General features: G+C 41.0%; 1 protein-coding gene across 1 annotated transcript in view; it reads right to left on the bottom strand.

Moving 5' to 3' along the window:
• The window catches only part of stt3a (STT3 oligosaccharyltransferase complex catalytic subunit A), a 77,786-nt gene that overhangs the window by 58,633 nt on the left and 3,482 nt on the right, over nt 1-15,671 (bottom strand). The window contains exon 2 of the mRNA XM_073029706.1: nt 969-1,092. Within this exon, the coding sequence (XP_072885807.1) occupies nt 969-1,056 (88 nt within the window). The 5' untranslated portion in view covers nt 1,057-1,092. The remainder of the gene's footprint in view (nt 1-968; nt 1,093-15,671) is intronic.

The following is a 15,671-nucleotide window of genomic DNA, read 5'->3' on the forward strand; positions in this document are numbered from 1 at the left end:
ATGGTCACAAGATGCTTATGAATTGACTTTATACAAGTTTATTTTTAATATGTAGGAATAACTTGTCTTGAAGACAAATTTTTCTCTTACCAAATTAAATGAAACTTTAAAAATTAACAGTTAACCTTTAACCTTTAACAAAAAAAATCAACAAATTTTAAAATTCTTTTTTGTTATACAAAATAGCTCAATAAAAATAAGGTCTGTTTGTCACTAACTTGCTCCCTATACATTTCACTGTTCATTCTTCTCAATCACTTTACCCCAGTTCAACACTATGATTCAGCCTGTACTGGCACCTTTCAGCAAGGTCATCTCAAAGTGCTCAGGTTTTATTTGTTGAACAGCTGGATCTTATTTACTGCAGCTGAATGGCAGGCAGTACTGGCAACTTTGTCTGCGGCTCTTTTACTCACTGCAGTGCTGAAAGACACTCTTAAAACCTCAGGATGCAGGAGGAGAGGGGAAGGAAAATAATGCTGAATTACATGACTCAATGTGTGCCTACACAGCAACTTATGCTAATGGTGAAGTTGTGATGATCGTGCAGCTGAATCTAGAGTCAGATTTCTAAGTGACCCAAAAATGAATTGGAGCAATTGCCCACTCACTGAGGGGAAATTTGGATAAAGCAAAGCTTATAATTTACACAGAAGTTAGATTAATTTTATAACTACTGCCCAAGAATCTTACAGATTAGCTATACAAGATAAAGTCGGACACAGACTAAATTTAACAATAAGATATTCTAAAGTGAAAATTCACAAGCACTTGGAAAAGCCAGCACAGTTATTAAAGGAAGAAGAAAAATTACCAAATAGCAGTTAGGTGGGAACAAACTTCAGTTTTAAGAGAGAAGAGAGCAAGAGAGTTTCAGGTTTCTGTAGTAAGAGATGGTCTGCTGAGAATGCATACCGAACTTTAAGAACAGTACCCACTCAAGAACTTCTTTTTTCAGTCCCACTTACAGAGCACAGCTGCCATGGACAGAATGAGCAGCTTCAGCAGAGTATCCTGCTTCTCATAGGACAATCGCAGGAATCCCAGCTTTGTCATCTTTGGTCTGGTGTAGGCAGCTGACAAATCATGAAACTGGAAAGGAAACACAAGAACTGTGAAGCAAACTCATCCATCAGGAAACCATAAAAACAAAAAAAGCATCAGGCTTCAAAATAGATGAATACTTTCCCTAGAAAGGTTATTTAAAGTTTCTAAAGTTGATTTTAAACTGGAATATGGAAATGTTTTTTACTTTAGACAACTGTGTAATATTCAGGATTTCCAAGAAGCATCCAGCTTCAGCAAATTTCCCTGCAGAACAACTTTTCTGCACCTCAGACTCAAGAGCAGCCTGCTCCATCGTTTCATTATTATTACTCTGACTAGCCAATAGCCTCTGGACTGAAAGAGGTATTGTGCAGAATTTGGGACTCCAAGGTCACATCTATGACTTGTCAGACACATTTCATGTGGGACTACTACAGAGAGGAGATTTTCAATTCAACATGTCAACAAGAACTAACCTTCAAAGTTTAATGTAAATTATCAAAGTACATATATAATCACCATATTCTACCAAAATTAATCTTCTTTCTAGCACTCACAGTGGATACAAAGAAATACAATAGAATCAATGAAAGGCTACACACAGACGGATAACCGATGTGCAAAAGAAAATAACGTGTATTAAAACAATAATAAATAAATAAATACTGAGCAGATGAGATGTAGAATCCTTGAAAGTAGGCCCATAAGTTGTATTCAGTTATCAGCTCAGTGTTGAGGTGGGTGAAGTTATCCATACTGGTTCAGAAAGCTAATGGTTGAAGGGTAATAACTGTTCCTAAACCTACTGGAGTGGGACCCAAGGCTCCTGTACCTTCTGTCCAATGGCAGTAGTGAGAAGAGAGCATGGCCTGGGTGGTGGGGGTTCCTTAATGATGGATGCTGCTTTCTTGTGTCAGCACTTCTTGTAGATGTGCTCAGTGGTGGAGAGGGCTTTTCCTGCGATGGACTGGGCTCTATCCACTACTTTTATTAGGCTTTTCCATTCATGGACATTGGTGTTTCCATACCAGGCCGTGAGATGCAACCAGTCACAATGCTCTATACTATGCATTGACAAACTTCTGTAGATGTTTCAGATGACATGCCAAATCTGTACAAACTTTTAAGTACACAGAAGCACTGCTATGCCTTCTTTATAGCTGCACTTACTTGCTGGGCCCAGGACAGATTCTCTGAAATGACAACATCTAGGAATTTAAAGTTATTGACCTCTCCATCTCCAATCCACTGACGGGGATTGGTTCATTAAAACCTCTGATTTCCTTGTCCTGTAGTCAAATATCAGATCTTTGGTTTTGCTGACATTGAGTGAGGGGTTGGTGTTGTGGCACCATTCAAACAGACTTTCAATCTCTCTGCGACATGTTCCTAGAATTATCTTAGTTCCCAGAGTTGGAAAGGTAGTTAAACTCCAGTACTCTATTTTGTTAATTTACCTTTGAATGTACAGCACGTAACTGAGTAAATAGCCTACAAACTGAGCAATAAATACTCAAATGAATCCTAATGGAAAGAGTTTCTGCAAGAACCCAATGGGATTTTTTTAAACAACGGAATTGCTTTACCTCTCTCTAAGCTTGGTTTTATCTTATGAGGAGTGTGGATTAGTTCAGAGAGAAAGTAGAATACTTATGACATGGCCTGCTTCATTTAAATGCTTAATTCAGCACAAAACGAACATTATTCCAGCTGCAACCACAACAAAAGCTGAATGATTAACAAAGATCTTCTTTTCAGAAAGTGCGAGTTTCACTTCCTTTGCATGAATGAAAATGTCCACTCAGGTCTCTCTGAACACCAACTAGTGATCATATGCTCCAACCAGGTATCAGTCCAGCATCTTTCCACACTTTGTATCACTGCACGGTACAGAAACCACACCACAATAAACAGGAAAGTCAAAACTGCCCAATGCATCAATGACACCAGCCTACCTGCTTTCCAGGTCATATATACAGAAAGGTGCCAGTAACATCATGAAGGAATGGCAGGGGAGCTGCATGACCTCGGTTGTAGCGAGGACTAGACCTCAAGCCGTATGTCACCTGTTTCCAGCTGCGCAGGGGAGGCTTCGGAGACGGGCATTCTACCGGAATGGCAGAGGCACGGCGTCCATGCTGGTGTCAGTGCTGCCCCCCCCAGTGTTCACTTGGCAGAAGACAAGCTCTATTGTGTTCGACTGCAGACTGTTGCAACAATCATGGACTCAGGGCTTGGGCTTTTTTTTTGTGTGACTGTATTTTACTGCTATGTTATATGTGTAAAAATGTGTCTGGGCTGTATACGACTGTTGGTACTGTGTTTTGCACCTTGGACCTGGAGTAACACTGTGTTCATGAGCATCCATGTATGATTGAATGACAAATAAACTTGAACTTTGAACAAAGTGGATAATTTCACTCTCCCCCACATTTATCTTTTCACCCACATATTTACTTGTTGTGCCCTCATGTTATCTTCCCATCAGCTTTAGTATAATCTGATATTATATTACACAATATATGATGCAATACAAAAGTTATTGCATTATAAAATCGAACAACATTATGCTCAGTCCCTTCAGCAAGCCATTATTATAAATTCTAACTGCTGAAAATGCGGGTGTGATCCCCAAGACATCCACTCATTAAATGCTTGCCAACTCAACTCATCTATCCATCTTTGTTTCAGTTCACTGTCCCTTGCAGTGCTGTGGGAGCCTTGCACTTCAGTCCTGCTGAGGTTTATCATTATACTGTCAGGTTTTGTGCACCATCATATTTGTTCAGTAAACTCAAACCTAATTCTTCTTTTATAAAGCTGTGTCTTGACATGACTTCCCAAGCAATCTGCTGTCATTTACTTAAGACATTGATTTCAACGACATCCAACATTAGATGTTGCTGGGATAAGAGAACTGAAACATTAATTCTGCTGCTCTTCCCACTGCTAAATGTTTCAAGCATTTTCTATTTTAATTACTGCAGTGAGAGAAAGAAAATTAGTTTTAGGTTCATACCCTTTCAGAACTTGAAGGGTGTTTCTTTTCAATTCAGTGGAGTATTTCCAGAAAATAGGGTTTTTTTTGGCAATCATAACTAATGCAACTAGTATCTTTGGGACTATGATGCAGTTGATCAGGGCCAAAGACCTATTGGTGCTTTCTCCCATTCTAGTGCTTTTTCCTCTTCTGACGTTGATGAGTACTTAAAACATTCTTTTGCCCTTGACATTTACCAATTTTTATTATATTTCATGAAAGTAAAATGTGACCTACAGCTAGACTGATGAATATCAATTTAACACCATGGTTATTTGCAACTCAAATCCATACACTTGCCCTTGCCTGTGTCCAATTTCTCAGTCAACTAAACTTTTCTCAATAATCTAAAATTAAAAACCGACTGGGCTTGAATTGCCACTTACAAGTAGGTCCCAAATTACTTCCCCTTTATGCACCCTAATCACTGCTGATAGTTGGCATTTCATTTTAAAACACCCAAATCCTGACTCAAAAGAAATAGTTTCTATTTTTCTTTTCAGTTTCTCCTTCATAACTTGAAAATGATATCTTAGTTTAACATTCTAAATTCCACAAGGAATACAAACCTGATTTTGGCAATACCCTAATATAACCCTTGGAATGAATACAACATTCTGGTTACTTTACACTGTATTTTCTCCAACTATTTCCGATTGTGTATGCCGAGAAAATTTCAAACAACTTTTATAGTTGGTATAAAGAACAGCATTTTATTGCATTGATTTTTAAAAATTATCCTAATTGTATATGAATTCATCGACCATTGTATCTTTAATGGGCCTGGAATGAATGCTGCTGCATTCGCTTACCCTGAGCAAATGGAAAAAAGTATTCACTGATATATATTCATAGTAACTTACTTGTAATTTAATGCTTACAACTGCTGATAACCCTTACCACCACCACATCTCTGAAGATCTAACCTGGGCCCAATATATTGATGCAATTGAGAGGAAGGCATGCCCATGGCTATATTTTATTGGGAATTTAATGAGACTTGGGGTATGTCACCAAAGACTGGCAAATTTCTACAGATACGCATTTGAACTGGTTGCATCATTGGCTGGTACAGAGGGGCTAACACATGGGATCAGTAAAAGCTGCAGAGGGTTGTAAACTCAGTCAGCTCCACCATGGACAGTAGCCTCCCCAGCATTGAGGACATTACTAACAGAGCTTTGACCAGCAGCCAATCTGGACATCAGAAGTTTGGAGAAGAGGGGACTTCAATCAGGTCTACGGCCCGAAAATAAAAGGCAGCAGTGAGTCGCAGAAGCAAAAACGACCTTTGACCAGCAACCAATTGGATCTTGTGACTGATTAGTAAGAGCAAAGTAAAGGAAAACAAGGGCAAGAGCAGTGGCCAATGTCTAAGTGGATGTCGTCATAGAATGCTGAGGCTTTAGTTCTTAGAGGGTCAGTCAAAGAAAGTAAAGGAAAGAACTAGGACAGTAGAGATGACAGGCAGGATACTGAAATGCTCCTCTTGCGGGATGTGGGAAGGCAGAGAGACCTCCGGTGTACATCCAAGGGGCAGGCCACAGGAAACTGGGCGACAGTCAAGAAGGGGAAAGGGGTTAAGGAGCCAATGCAGAATACGTCTCTGGCCATCCCCCTCAACTAGAGATATATCATTTTGGATACTGTTGATGGGGGGGGGGGGGGAGGTTGACCCAACAGAGCAAAGTCACAGTGGTCAGGACTTTGGCACTGAGTCTGCCTCTATGACTTGGAAGGTGGGCTGGGGGAGAGAGAGAGAGAAGAGGCACGCTGTGGTGATAGGGGATCCATTAGTTAGGGTAGGAGGTTCTGTGGACAAGAACAAGATTCCCGGATGATATATTGCCTCCTGGGTGCCAAGGTCCAGTGTACCTCAGGTCAAGATCTCAGCATTCTTAAGTGGGAGGGTGAACAGCCAGAAGTCGTGGTCCATGTAGGTACCCATGACATGAATAGGACAAGTGACAAAGTTCTGCATAGGGAGCTCAGGGAGTTAGGTGCTAAGTTAAAAGGCAGAATCACGGGAGACTTCAATATGCAGGTAGATAGGGAAAAATCAGGTTGGTGCTGGATTCCAGGTGGGGTAATTTCTAGAGTGCCTACGAGATGGCTTTGAAGAGCAGCTTTTGGTTGAGCCCACTAGAGGATCAGCTGTTCTGGATTGGGTGTTGTGCAATGAATCAGAATTTATTAGACAGCTTAACGTAAAACAGCCCATAAGGCCAAGTGATCAATATGATCAAATTTGACCTGATATATCTGACTTTAGCTTCTCCTTCTCAAATATCAGTATTACAGTGAAGTAAAGGGAATTACAGAGCATGAGAGAGGAGTTGGCCAGAATTGACCGGAAAGGAACATTGGCAAGGATGACAGCACAGCAGCAATGGCTGGAATTTCTGGAAGCAATTTAAAAGGCACAGGATATGTACTTCCAAAAGAGAAAGTAGTATTCTAAAGGACAGATGACATAACCGTGGCTAACAAGAGAAGTCAAAGCTAACGTAAAAGCCAAAAACAGGGCAGAAGTAGAGGAAAAATTCACTGGAAGTTAGAGGATTGGAAAGCTTTTAAAAACCAAAAGAAGGCAACTAAAAAAGTCATTAAGGTAAAGATGGAATACAAAAGTAAGCTAGCCGATAATATTAAAGACGATACCAAAAGTTTCTTCAGATGCACAGTGTAAAAGAGAGAGGAGAGTGGATATCAGACCACTGGAAAATGATGCTGGCAAGGTGGTAATGGGGGACAAGGAAATGGCAGACGAATTGAGTAATTATTTTGCATCAGTCTTCACTGCGGAAGATACTAGCAGATTTGTGGAAGTACCAGGTGTCAGTGGGCATGAAGTGCATTGTTACCATATCTTGAGAGAAGGTTCTTAAGAAACTGAAAGGTCTGAATGTCGAAAAGTCACCTGGACCAGATGGTGTACACTCCAGGGTTCTGAAAGAGGTGGCTGAAGAGATCATTGAGGCATTAGTAATGATCTTTCAATAATCACTAGCTTCTGGAATGGTTCCAGAAGACTGGAAAAGCACAAATATCACTCCAAGAAGGGAGAGTGGTAAAAGAAAGGAAACTATAGGCCAGTTATTCTGATCACAGTGATGTTAAAAGTCGATTATTAAGGGTGAGGTCTCAGGGTACTTACAGGCACATAATAAAATAGGCCAAAGTCAGCATGGTTTCAAGGGCAAAATCTTACCCGACAATCTGTTGGAATTCTTTGAAGAAATAACAAGCAGGATAGACAAAGCAGAATCAGTGGATGTTGTGTGCTTGGATTTTCAGAAAGCCTTTGACAGGTGCCACAAATGAGACTGCTTAAACAGCTGTGAGCCCATGATATTAAAGGAAAGATTCTAGCATGGACAAAGCAGTGACTGATTGGCAGAAGGCAAAGCATGGGAATAAAGGGAGCCTTTTCTGGTTGGCTGCCGGTGACTAGTGGTGTTCCACAGGGGTCTGTGTTGGAACGGAATCTTTTTACATTATATAATCAATGATTTAGATGATGGAATGGATGGTTTTGTTGCAGTTTGAAGACGATATAAAAGATAGGTGAAGGGGACAGGTAGTTTTGAGGAAGCAGAGGCTACAGAAGGACTTAGATTAGGAGAATGGGCAAAGAAGTGGCAGATGGAATACAGTGTTGGGAAGTGTACAGTCATGCAATTTGGTAGAAATAAAGGGCTGACTATTTTCTAAATGGAGAGAAAATATTAAAAAAATTATGTGCAAAGGCACTTGGACTCCCTAAAGGTTAATTTGTAAGTTGTGTCTGTGGTGAGGAAGGCAAATGCAAATATGTTAGCATTCATTTCAAAAGGACTAGAATATAAAAGCAACGATATAATTTTGAGACTTTATAAAGCACTGATGAGGCCACACTTGGGAGTACTGTGAGCAGTTTTGGGCCCCTTAGAAAGGATGTGCTGAAACTGGAGAGGGTTCAAAGGAGGTTCACGAAAATTATTCAAGGATTGAATGGCTTGTCATATGAAGAGTATTTGGTGGCCCTGGGCCTGCATTCACTCGAATTCAGAAGAGTGAGGGGTGACCTCATTGAATCCCATTGAATTGTGAAAGGCCTTGATAGAGTGGATGTGGAGATGATCTTTCCTATGGTGGGAGAGTCTAAGACCAGAGGATACAGCCTCAAGAATAAAGGAGAGTTCTTTTTGAATGGAGATGAGGAGGAATTTCTTTAGCCAGAGAGTGGTGAATCTGTGGAATTCTTTGCCACAGGCAGCTGTGAAGGCCAAGTCTTTATGTATATTTAAGGCGGAGGTTGATACATTCCTGATTAGTCAGGGCATGAAGAGATATGGGTGGGGGGGGGGGGGGGAAGAGAAGACAAGAGATTGGGGCTGAAAGGAAAATTGGATTAGCCATGATGAACCTGGTAGGACATTCTTTTGTAACTTGTGGGAGAGAATGCCCAGGTGTATGGGATCTTTGATTATGCTTACTATTTCACCAAGGCAGAGAGGAGTAGGCAGAGTCCGTGGAGGGGAGCTGGTTTCCAGGAGTGCTGAGCTGCGTTTGCAATGCTCTATAGATTCTTCAGTCTTGGACAGAGCAGATACCATACTAAGATGTACCCATCTGGCTAGGATGTTTTCTATGGTCCACCAATAAAAATTGGTGAGGGTCAAAGCGGACACGCCAAATTTCTTTAGGCTCCTGAGGAAGAAGAGGTGCTAGTGTGATTTCACGGCTATAACATCTATGTGAATGGACCAGGACAGGCTAGTTGATGATGTTCACTGCTGGGTACTTGAAGCTTTCAACCCTCTTGACCACAGCATAGTTGATGTCAACAGAAGTGTGTGCACCAACCCCTTCCTGAAGTCAATGATCAGGTTTTTTGTTTTGCTGACACTGAGGGAAAGATTGTGCTGTACACCAACTCATCATTATTTGAATTTCAGCCCACTACAGTGGTGTAGATAGATGTACAGCACAGGTTGGCCAAGCAGTTGTTGAGTGTATAGGGAGTAGAAGGCCAAGGATGCATCCTTTGTAGGACACCAGTTTTGTGGGTAATAAAGCAATGCATTAAACCAAATTGGCTACAGTCTTTAATATTACAACAATAACTAACAACTTAGGTATTAGCTTATTCCCCAAGATAGTCATGTTGTGCAGGGTGTTATACGGAGGAAAGTCTGTTTCGCATTTCTTTATCTGGACAAGGGACTGCGATACTGATGAGCAGAATGTTTCTGCCACCTAATCAAGCTCTTCCTGGTCAAATACAGACTGAGATAGGCTAGCTAGAAGCACAATAATGTTCTCGGTTTGCTGTCCAAAATTATAGTAGCGTTAAATGCAGTCAAGTTCAAATCTGTGACAAATGCATGATATCACAGCACCTTGTGGCGTAACACCAGATTGCCATTAAGTTCAGCTAGTATCTACCACTGATCAAGACATCCAGTGCACAGAATTTTCAGCAATATTTCCAATTAATTCTAGAACATTACAGTGCATTAATTCAGAAAAATCAAAAACGTTTCATGTTTTAAAATTGGCAGCTCAATTCATTCACAGAACAAAATGGAAACCCCTTACAAAAATTCAAGAGATCTGGAACTCACAGCAAGCAAAGGCATTCTCAAGCTCACTGCATTAACTAGTTAGTAACAATTGTTATTTTGGTACAGAAATGCCACTGTCACAGATCTCACCAGTGCAGGCAGCAAAATGGCTACCTGTCCTCAACACTCAGAACTTCTTACTTTTCTTACAAGAATGAACTTCTTACTCTTATTCATGTATTGCAAGTAATAATTAACACATCAGTTTGACTGGAAATATTTTGAACATAGTCTAGTCAAATTACTGTGTCCTGGGTTAACACTACACTAATAGCTGTTAAAAGTAACATTTCATTACAAGACTTCATTATGCTGTCTCATTTAAGTGAACAATAAAGATTTTATCACACAAAGTATAAACAGATCTTGTGTTCCATGATTTGTTTGAATTTATACGACTAACAAGCTGAACAATTAACTAAATTTACTAGTCCAAAAATCCATTTGCAAATATCTTCCAGAATAGGAAATAAGCCCCTCCTACCCTTTCTAGAATATGTGCAATTCCAGGCTCACCAATGCAATTGAATCATGAATCTCCCCCCCCCCCCCCCCCAATGGACTAACAAGACTTCAATGATATCAAGCCCTGAAGGCATGCCAACCTTACCAAAGGAAATCTCCTGGTTACCACCTACCTTCCCACCAGCTGATGAATTTGCTTATCCATATTGAACAACATTGAAGAAAAAACAGAAATTGCAAGAAAACAGTGTACTCTGGTGAGGGGACTGCAATCAGTGTGAGACATGGCTCAAGGTTTAAAAAGAGCTTGGGTGCTTTTTCAGCACAGCATCAATAAAAAGAAAGGAAGTATAAGCGGAGTTGCCTGTGTTTGGAGAGGGCTGGCTATGGCTCAACATGCTTGGGCAAGCAAAGGTGGAGGCTCCAAGTAAATGCAACAATGGGCAAAAATCAAAAATGGTGATGAATACAGGACTGAAGGTGTTATATTTGAATGTGCCCAGTATACAGAATAAGGTCAATGGTCCTGCAGTGCAGCTAGATTGGCAGGTATGATGTGGGCAACTCTGAGTTGTGGCTGAAAGATCATAGTTGGGAGCTTAATATCCAAGGATACACCCTGTATTGAAAGGACAGGCAGGTAGGCAGAGGTGGTGGGGTGGCTCTGTTGGTAAAAAATGAAATCAGGTAAAGACCCTGATAGGATTTACATACAGGACATGTAAAATGGGCAATGCTGTGATAATCATGGGGGATTTCAATATGCAGATACAGTAGATTGGGAAAATCAGGTTGGTGTTGGATCACAAGACATAGATTTTGTAGAATGCCTACTAGATGCTTTTTAGAACAGCTTGTGGTTCAGCTCACTAGGGGAAATGGCAATACTGGATTGGGTATTACGTTACGAACCAGATTTGATTAGGGAGCTTAAGGTAACTGAACTCTTAGGAGACAGTCATCATGATAGAATTCATCCCAAAAAAAGCTAAAATTCAGATGTACCAGCATTACAGTGGAGTAACGGGAAGTACAGAGGCATGAGAGAGCAGCTGGCCAAAGTTTATTCAAAGGAGACATTAGCAGGGATGACAGGAACAGCAGTGGCTGGAGTTTCTGGGGAAATTCCGAAGGCACAGGAAAAATACATTCCAAAAATGAAGTATTTTCAAGGAAGCATGAGGCAACCATGGCTGACAAGGGAAGTCAAAGACTGCACAAAAGCAAAAAAAAAAGGCATATAATATAGCAAAGGAAGAGGATTGTGAAGCTTTCAAAAACTAGAAGGCAATTAAAAAATCCATCGAGAGAAAAGATGCAATATGTAGCCAATGATACAAAAGAGGATACAATAAGTTTTTTTCCAGATATATAAAGACTAAAACACTGATGAGAGTGAATATTGGACCGCTGAAAAAGTGCTGGAGAGGTAGTAATGGGGGACAAAAATGTCAGATGAAATGAATAAGTATTTTGCCGCAGTTTTCATTAGCAGAATTCCAGCAATACGAGAATGTAAGGGGACAGAAGTGAGTGTTGTTGCTATTACTAAGGAGAACATACTTGGGAAACAGAGAAATCTGAAGGTAGGTAACCCATGTGGACCTGAAAGAGGTAGCTCAAGAGATTGTGTAGACATTATTAAGGATCTTTCAAGAATTACTAGATTCTGGAATATTTCATGAGGATTGTAAAATTGCAAATGTCACTCTAATCTTCAAGAAGGAAGGAAGGAAGGCAGAAGAAAGTTATAGGCCATTGACTTCAGTGGTTGTAAAGATGTTAGAGTCTATTATTAAGGATAAAGCTTCAGAGTATTTGGAGGCACATGCTAAAAAAGGCCTAAGTCAGAGTGGAAATAAAGAGAGACTTTTCTGGTAGGCCACTGGTAAATAGTGGTGTTCTGCAGGGGTCAGTGTGGGGACTGATTCTTTTCATGTTATATGTCAATGATTTGGATGAAGGAATTGGTGCCTTTATGGCCAAGTTTGCGGACGATACAAAGATGGGTAGAGGAGCAGGCAAGGTTGAGGAAGCAGAGTATGTGAAGGACTTCCACAAATTGGGGGAATTGGGCTACAAAGTGGCATACAGAATATAGTGTGGGGAATTGTATGGTCATGCACTTTGGTAGAAGAAACAAAGACACAAGCTATTTTCTAAACGGGGAAAATTCAAAAAATATCAACTGTTATGGCAAGAAGGCAGGAGAATGGGGTTGAAAGATAATAAGCCAGCCACGATGGAATGGTGAAACAGACTCAATGGGTTGAATGGCCTAATCCTGCTCCTATGTCTTATGGACATCACCAGGGATGGCTGGTAGTACCACTATTAAATCCCAAACGCCCTAACTTTCAGCAAACCGTGACAATATCAAGCAGGGTAAACCTTCTTGATCTCCCTTCACCTTGCAAAAGCATTTGTCCGTGACAGCATCAGTAGAAATCACTGCTGCACAGCCTTTGAGAATACAAAATCCCATCCTTATCAACATATTACATGCTGTGTAGCGGTAAGATTTTGTGAACTGGGACAGTATCAAACAAATGTGGTAGTTCAACACTGGACTATCAATGGAAGCATAAATGTACAACACCAAAATCTCTAATTTCATGGCTTGGGATATTCCTCATGATGTCATTATGATCAATCCAAGGTTTAAACCATAAGATATAGGAACAGAAGTAGGCCATTCGGCCCATCGAGTCTGCTCCACCATTCAATCATGGGCTGATCCAATTCTTCCAGTCATCCTCACTCCCCTGCTTTCACCCCATACCCTTTGATAGCCTGGCTAATCAAGAGCCTATCTATCTCTGCCTTAAATACATCCAATGACTTGGCCTCCACAGCCACTCATGGCAACAAATTCCACAGATTTACCACCCTCTGACTAAAGTAATTTCTCTGCATCTCAGTTCTAAAAGGACGTCCTTCAATCCTGAAGTTGAGCCCTCTTGTCCTAGAATCCCCTACCATGGGAAATAACTTTGCCATATCTAATCTGTTCAGGTCTTTAAACATTTGGAATGTTTTTATGAGATCTCCCTTCATTCTCCCGAACTCCAGGGAATACAGCCCAAGAGCTGCCAGACGTTCCTCATATGATAACCCTTTCATTACTGGAATCATTCTCGCAAATCTTCTCTAAACCCTCTCCAATGTCAGTATATCCTTTCTAAAATAAGGAGCCCAAAACCACACACAATACTCTGTGTGGTCTCACGAGTGCCTCAACATCACATCCCTGCTCTTATATTCTATACCTCTAGAAATGAATGCCAACATTGCATTTGCCTTCTTCACCACCAACTCAGCCTGGCAGTTGACCTTTAGGGTATCCTGCACAAGGACTCCGAAGTCCCTTTGCATCACTGCATTTTGAATTCTCTCTCCATCTAAATAATAGTCTGCCCGTTTATTTCTTCCACCAAAGTCCATGACCATACACTTTACAACATTGTATTTCATTTGCCACTTCTTTGCCCATTCCCCTAAACTGTCTAAGTCTCTCTGCAGGCTCTCTGTTTCCTCAACACTACTCTCTCCTCCACCTATCTTTGTATCATCAGCAAATTTGGCCAGAAATCCATTAATACCATAGCCCAAACCACTGACATATATCATGAAAAGCAGCGGTCCCAACTTGACCCCTGTGGAATTCCACTGGTAACCGGCAGCCAGTCAGAACAGGATCCCTTTATTACCACTCTCTGTTTTCTGCCAATCACCCAATGCTCCACCCATGCTAGTAACTTCTCTGTAATTCCATGGGCTCTTATCTTACTAAGTAGCCTCACGTGCGGCACCTTGTCAAAGGCCTTCTGAAAATCCAAGTACACCACATGTACTGAATCTCCTTTTTCTACCCTGCTTGTAATTTCCTCAAAAGAATTGCAGTAGGTTAGTCAGGCAGGATTTTCCTTTCAGGAAACCATGCTGGCTTTCAACTATCTTGCCTTGTGCCTCCAGGTACTTCATATTCTCATCCCTAACAATCAATTCCAACAACTTGCCAACCACTGACGTCAGGCTAACAGGTCTATAGTTTCCTTTCTGCTGCCTCCCACCCTTCTTAAATCATGGAGTAACATTTGCAATTTTCCAGTCATCCGGTACAATGCCAAAATCTATTGATTCTTGAAAGATCATTAATGCCTCTGCAATCTCTCCAGCTACTTCCTTCAGAATCCGAGGGTGCATTCCATCAGGTCCAGGAGATTTATCCACCCTCAGACCATTAAGCTTCCTGAGCACCTTCAGTTGTAATTTTCACTGCACATACTTCACTTCCCTGACACTCTTGAATGTCCAGTATACTGCAGACGTCTTCCACTGTGAAGACTGATGCAAAATACACATTCAGTTCCTCTGCCATCTCTGCATCTCTCATTACAATATCTCCAGCATAATTTTGTATTGGACCTATATCTACCCTCAACACTCTTTTACTCCTTATTTACTTAAAAATTTCAATCTCGCTTCAGAGCACTGCAGAAGGGCATGCCAGTAGCAGCATGAGGCATACTCAAAAGTAACATGTCAAGCTGTTGAAGGCATGACACAGAACCTCAAGCATGCAACAGAAATAAATGGATTAGTTCACAACACTATAAGACTTGTCAAATCATGCCCTATTTACATCAATGGAGCCACTTCAATGGTTAAGAGCTTCAAGTTCCTAGGTATAAACATCACCGAAAACTTAACCTGATCCAACCATGTAGGGGTCAATGTTAAGAATGTGCCTCTACTTCCACAGAAGGCAAAGGACGTTCAGCGTGTCCAAACTGACCCTCAACAATTTTTATCTCAGCATTATACAAAACATCGTATCTAGATGCACCATGGCAACAGCTCTGGCCAAAACCACAAGAAATTGCAGTTATGGACACCGCTCAGCACATCACAGAAATCAGAATCCCCTCTATACTCTTTGTTGCCTCAGTAAAGCAACCAACATAATCACAGTCCCCTCCCACCCCAGATGGTCTCTTTTCATCCCCTCCCATCAGGCAGAAGATACAAACATGTACCGTCAGGCTCAAGGACCGCTTCTGATGATTGCACAATGTTTGATTCCATTCACAACTCCTCAGGAAATGAAGCAGACAATTGCAACATGCAGCACCATAGTAACGCTGCAGCTAGCTTAACACTATTACAGCTTGGGGCCTCAGAGTTCAGAGTTCACTTCCGACATCATGTGTAAGGAGCCTGTATGCCCTGACCAAAGACAGTGCCTGGCTTGCTGGGCGTTTCGGTTTATATTATTTCAGATCTCCAGTATCTGCATTTTATTATTTTCATTTACCTTTGACATAGAATGGTTTTACCGTCACTCACTCAACATGCTCAATATCTTGGAGATCTTGGATATTAAACAGAAACATTGACCAATATTTGTGAACCAGTAAAATAAATACCAGGGTAACCAAGAGGAAGTATCTGTACCAAGTGACTCATCTACTAACATCCCCAAGGAACAAATCAAGAGTATACTAGAG

The sequence above is a fragment of the Hemitrygon akajei genome, chromosome 26 (genome assembly GCF_048418815.1).
Source record: "Hemitrygon akajei chromosome 26, sHemAka1.3, whole genome shotgun sequence".
Classification (NCBI taxonomy): Eukaryota; Metazoa; Chordata; class Chondrichthyes; order Myliobatiformes; family Dasyatidae; genus Hemitrygon; species Hemitrygon akajei.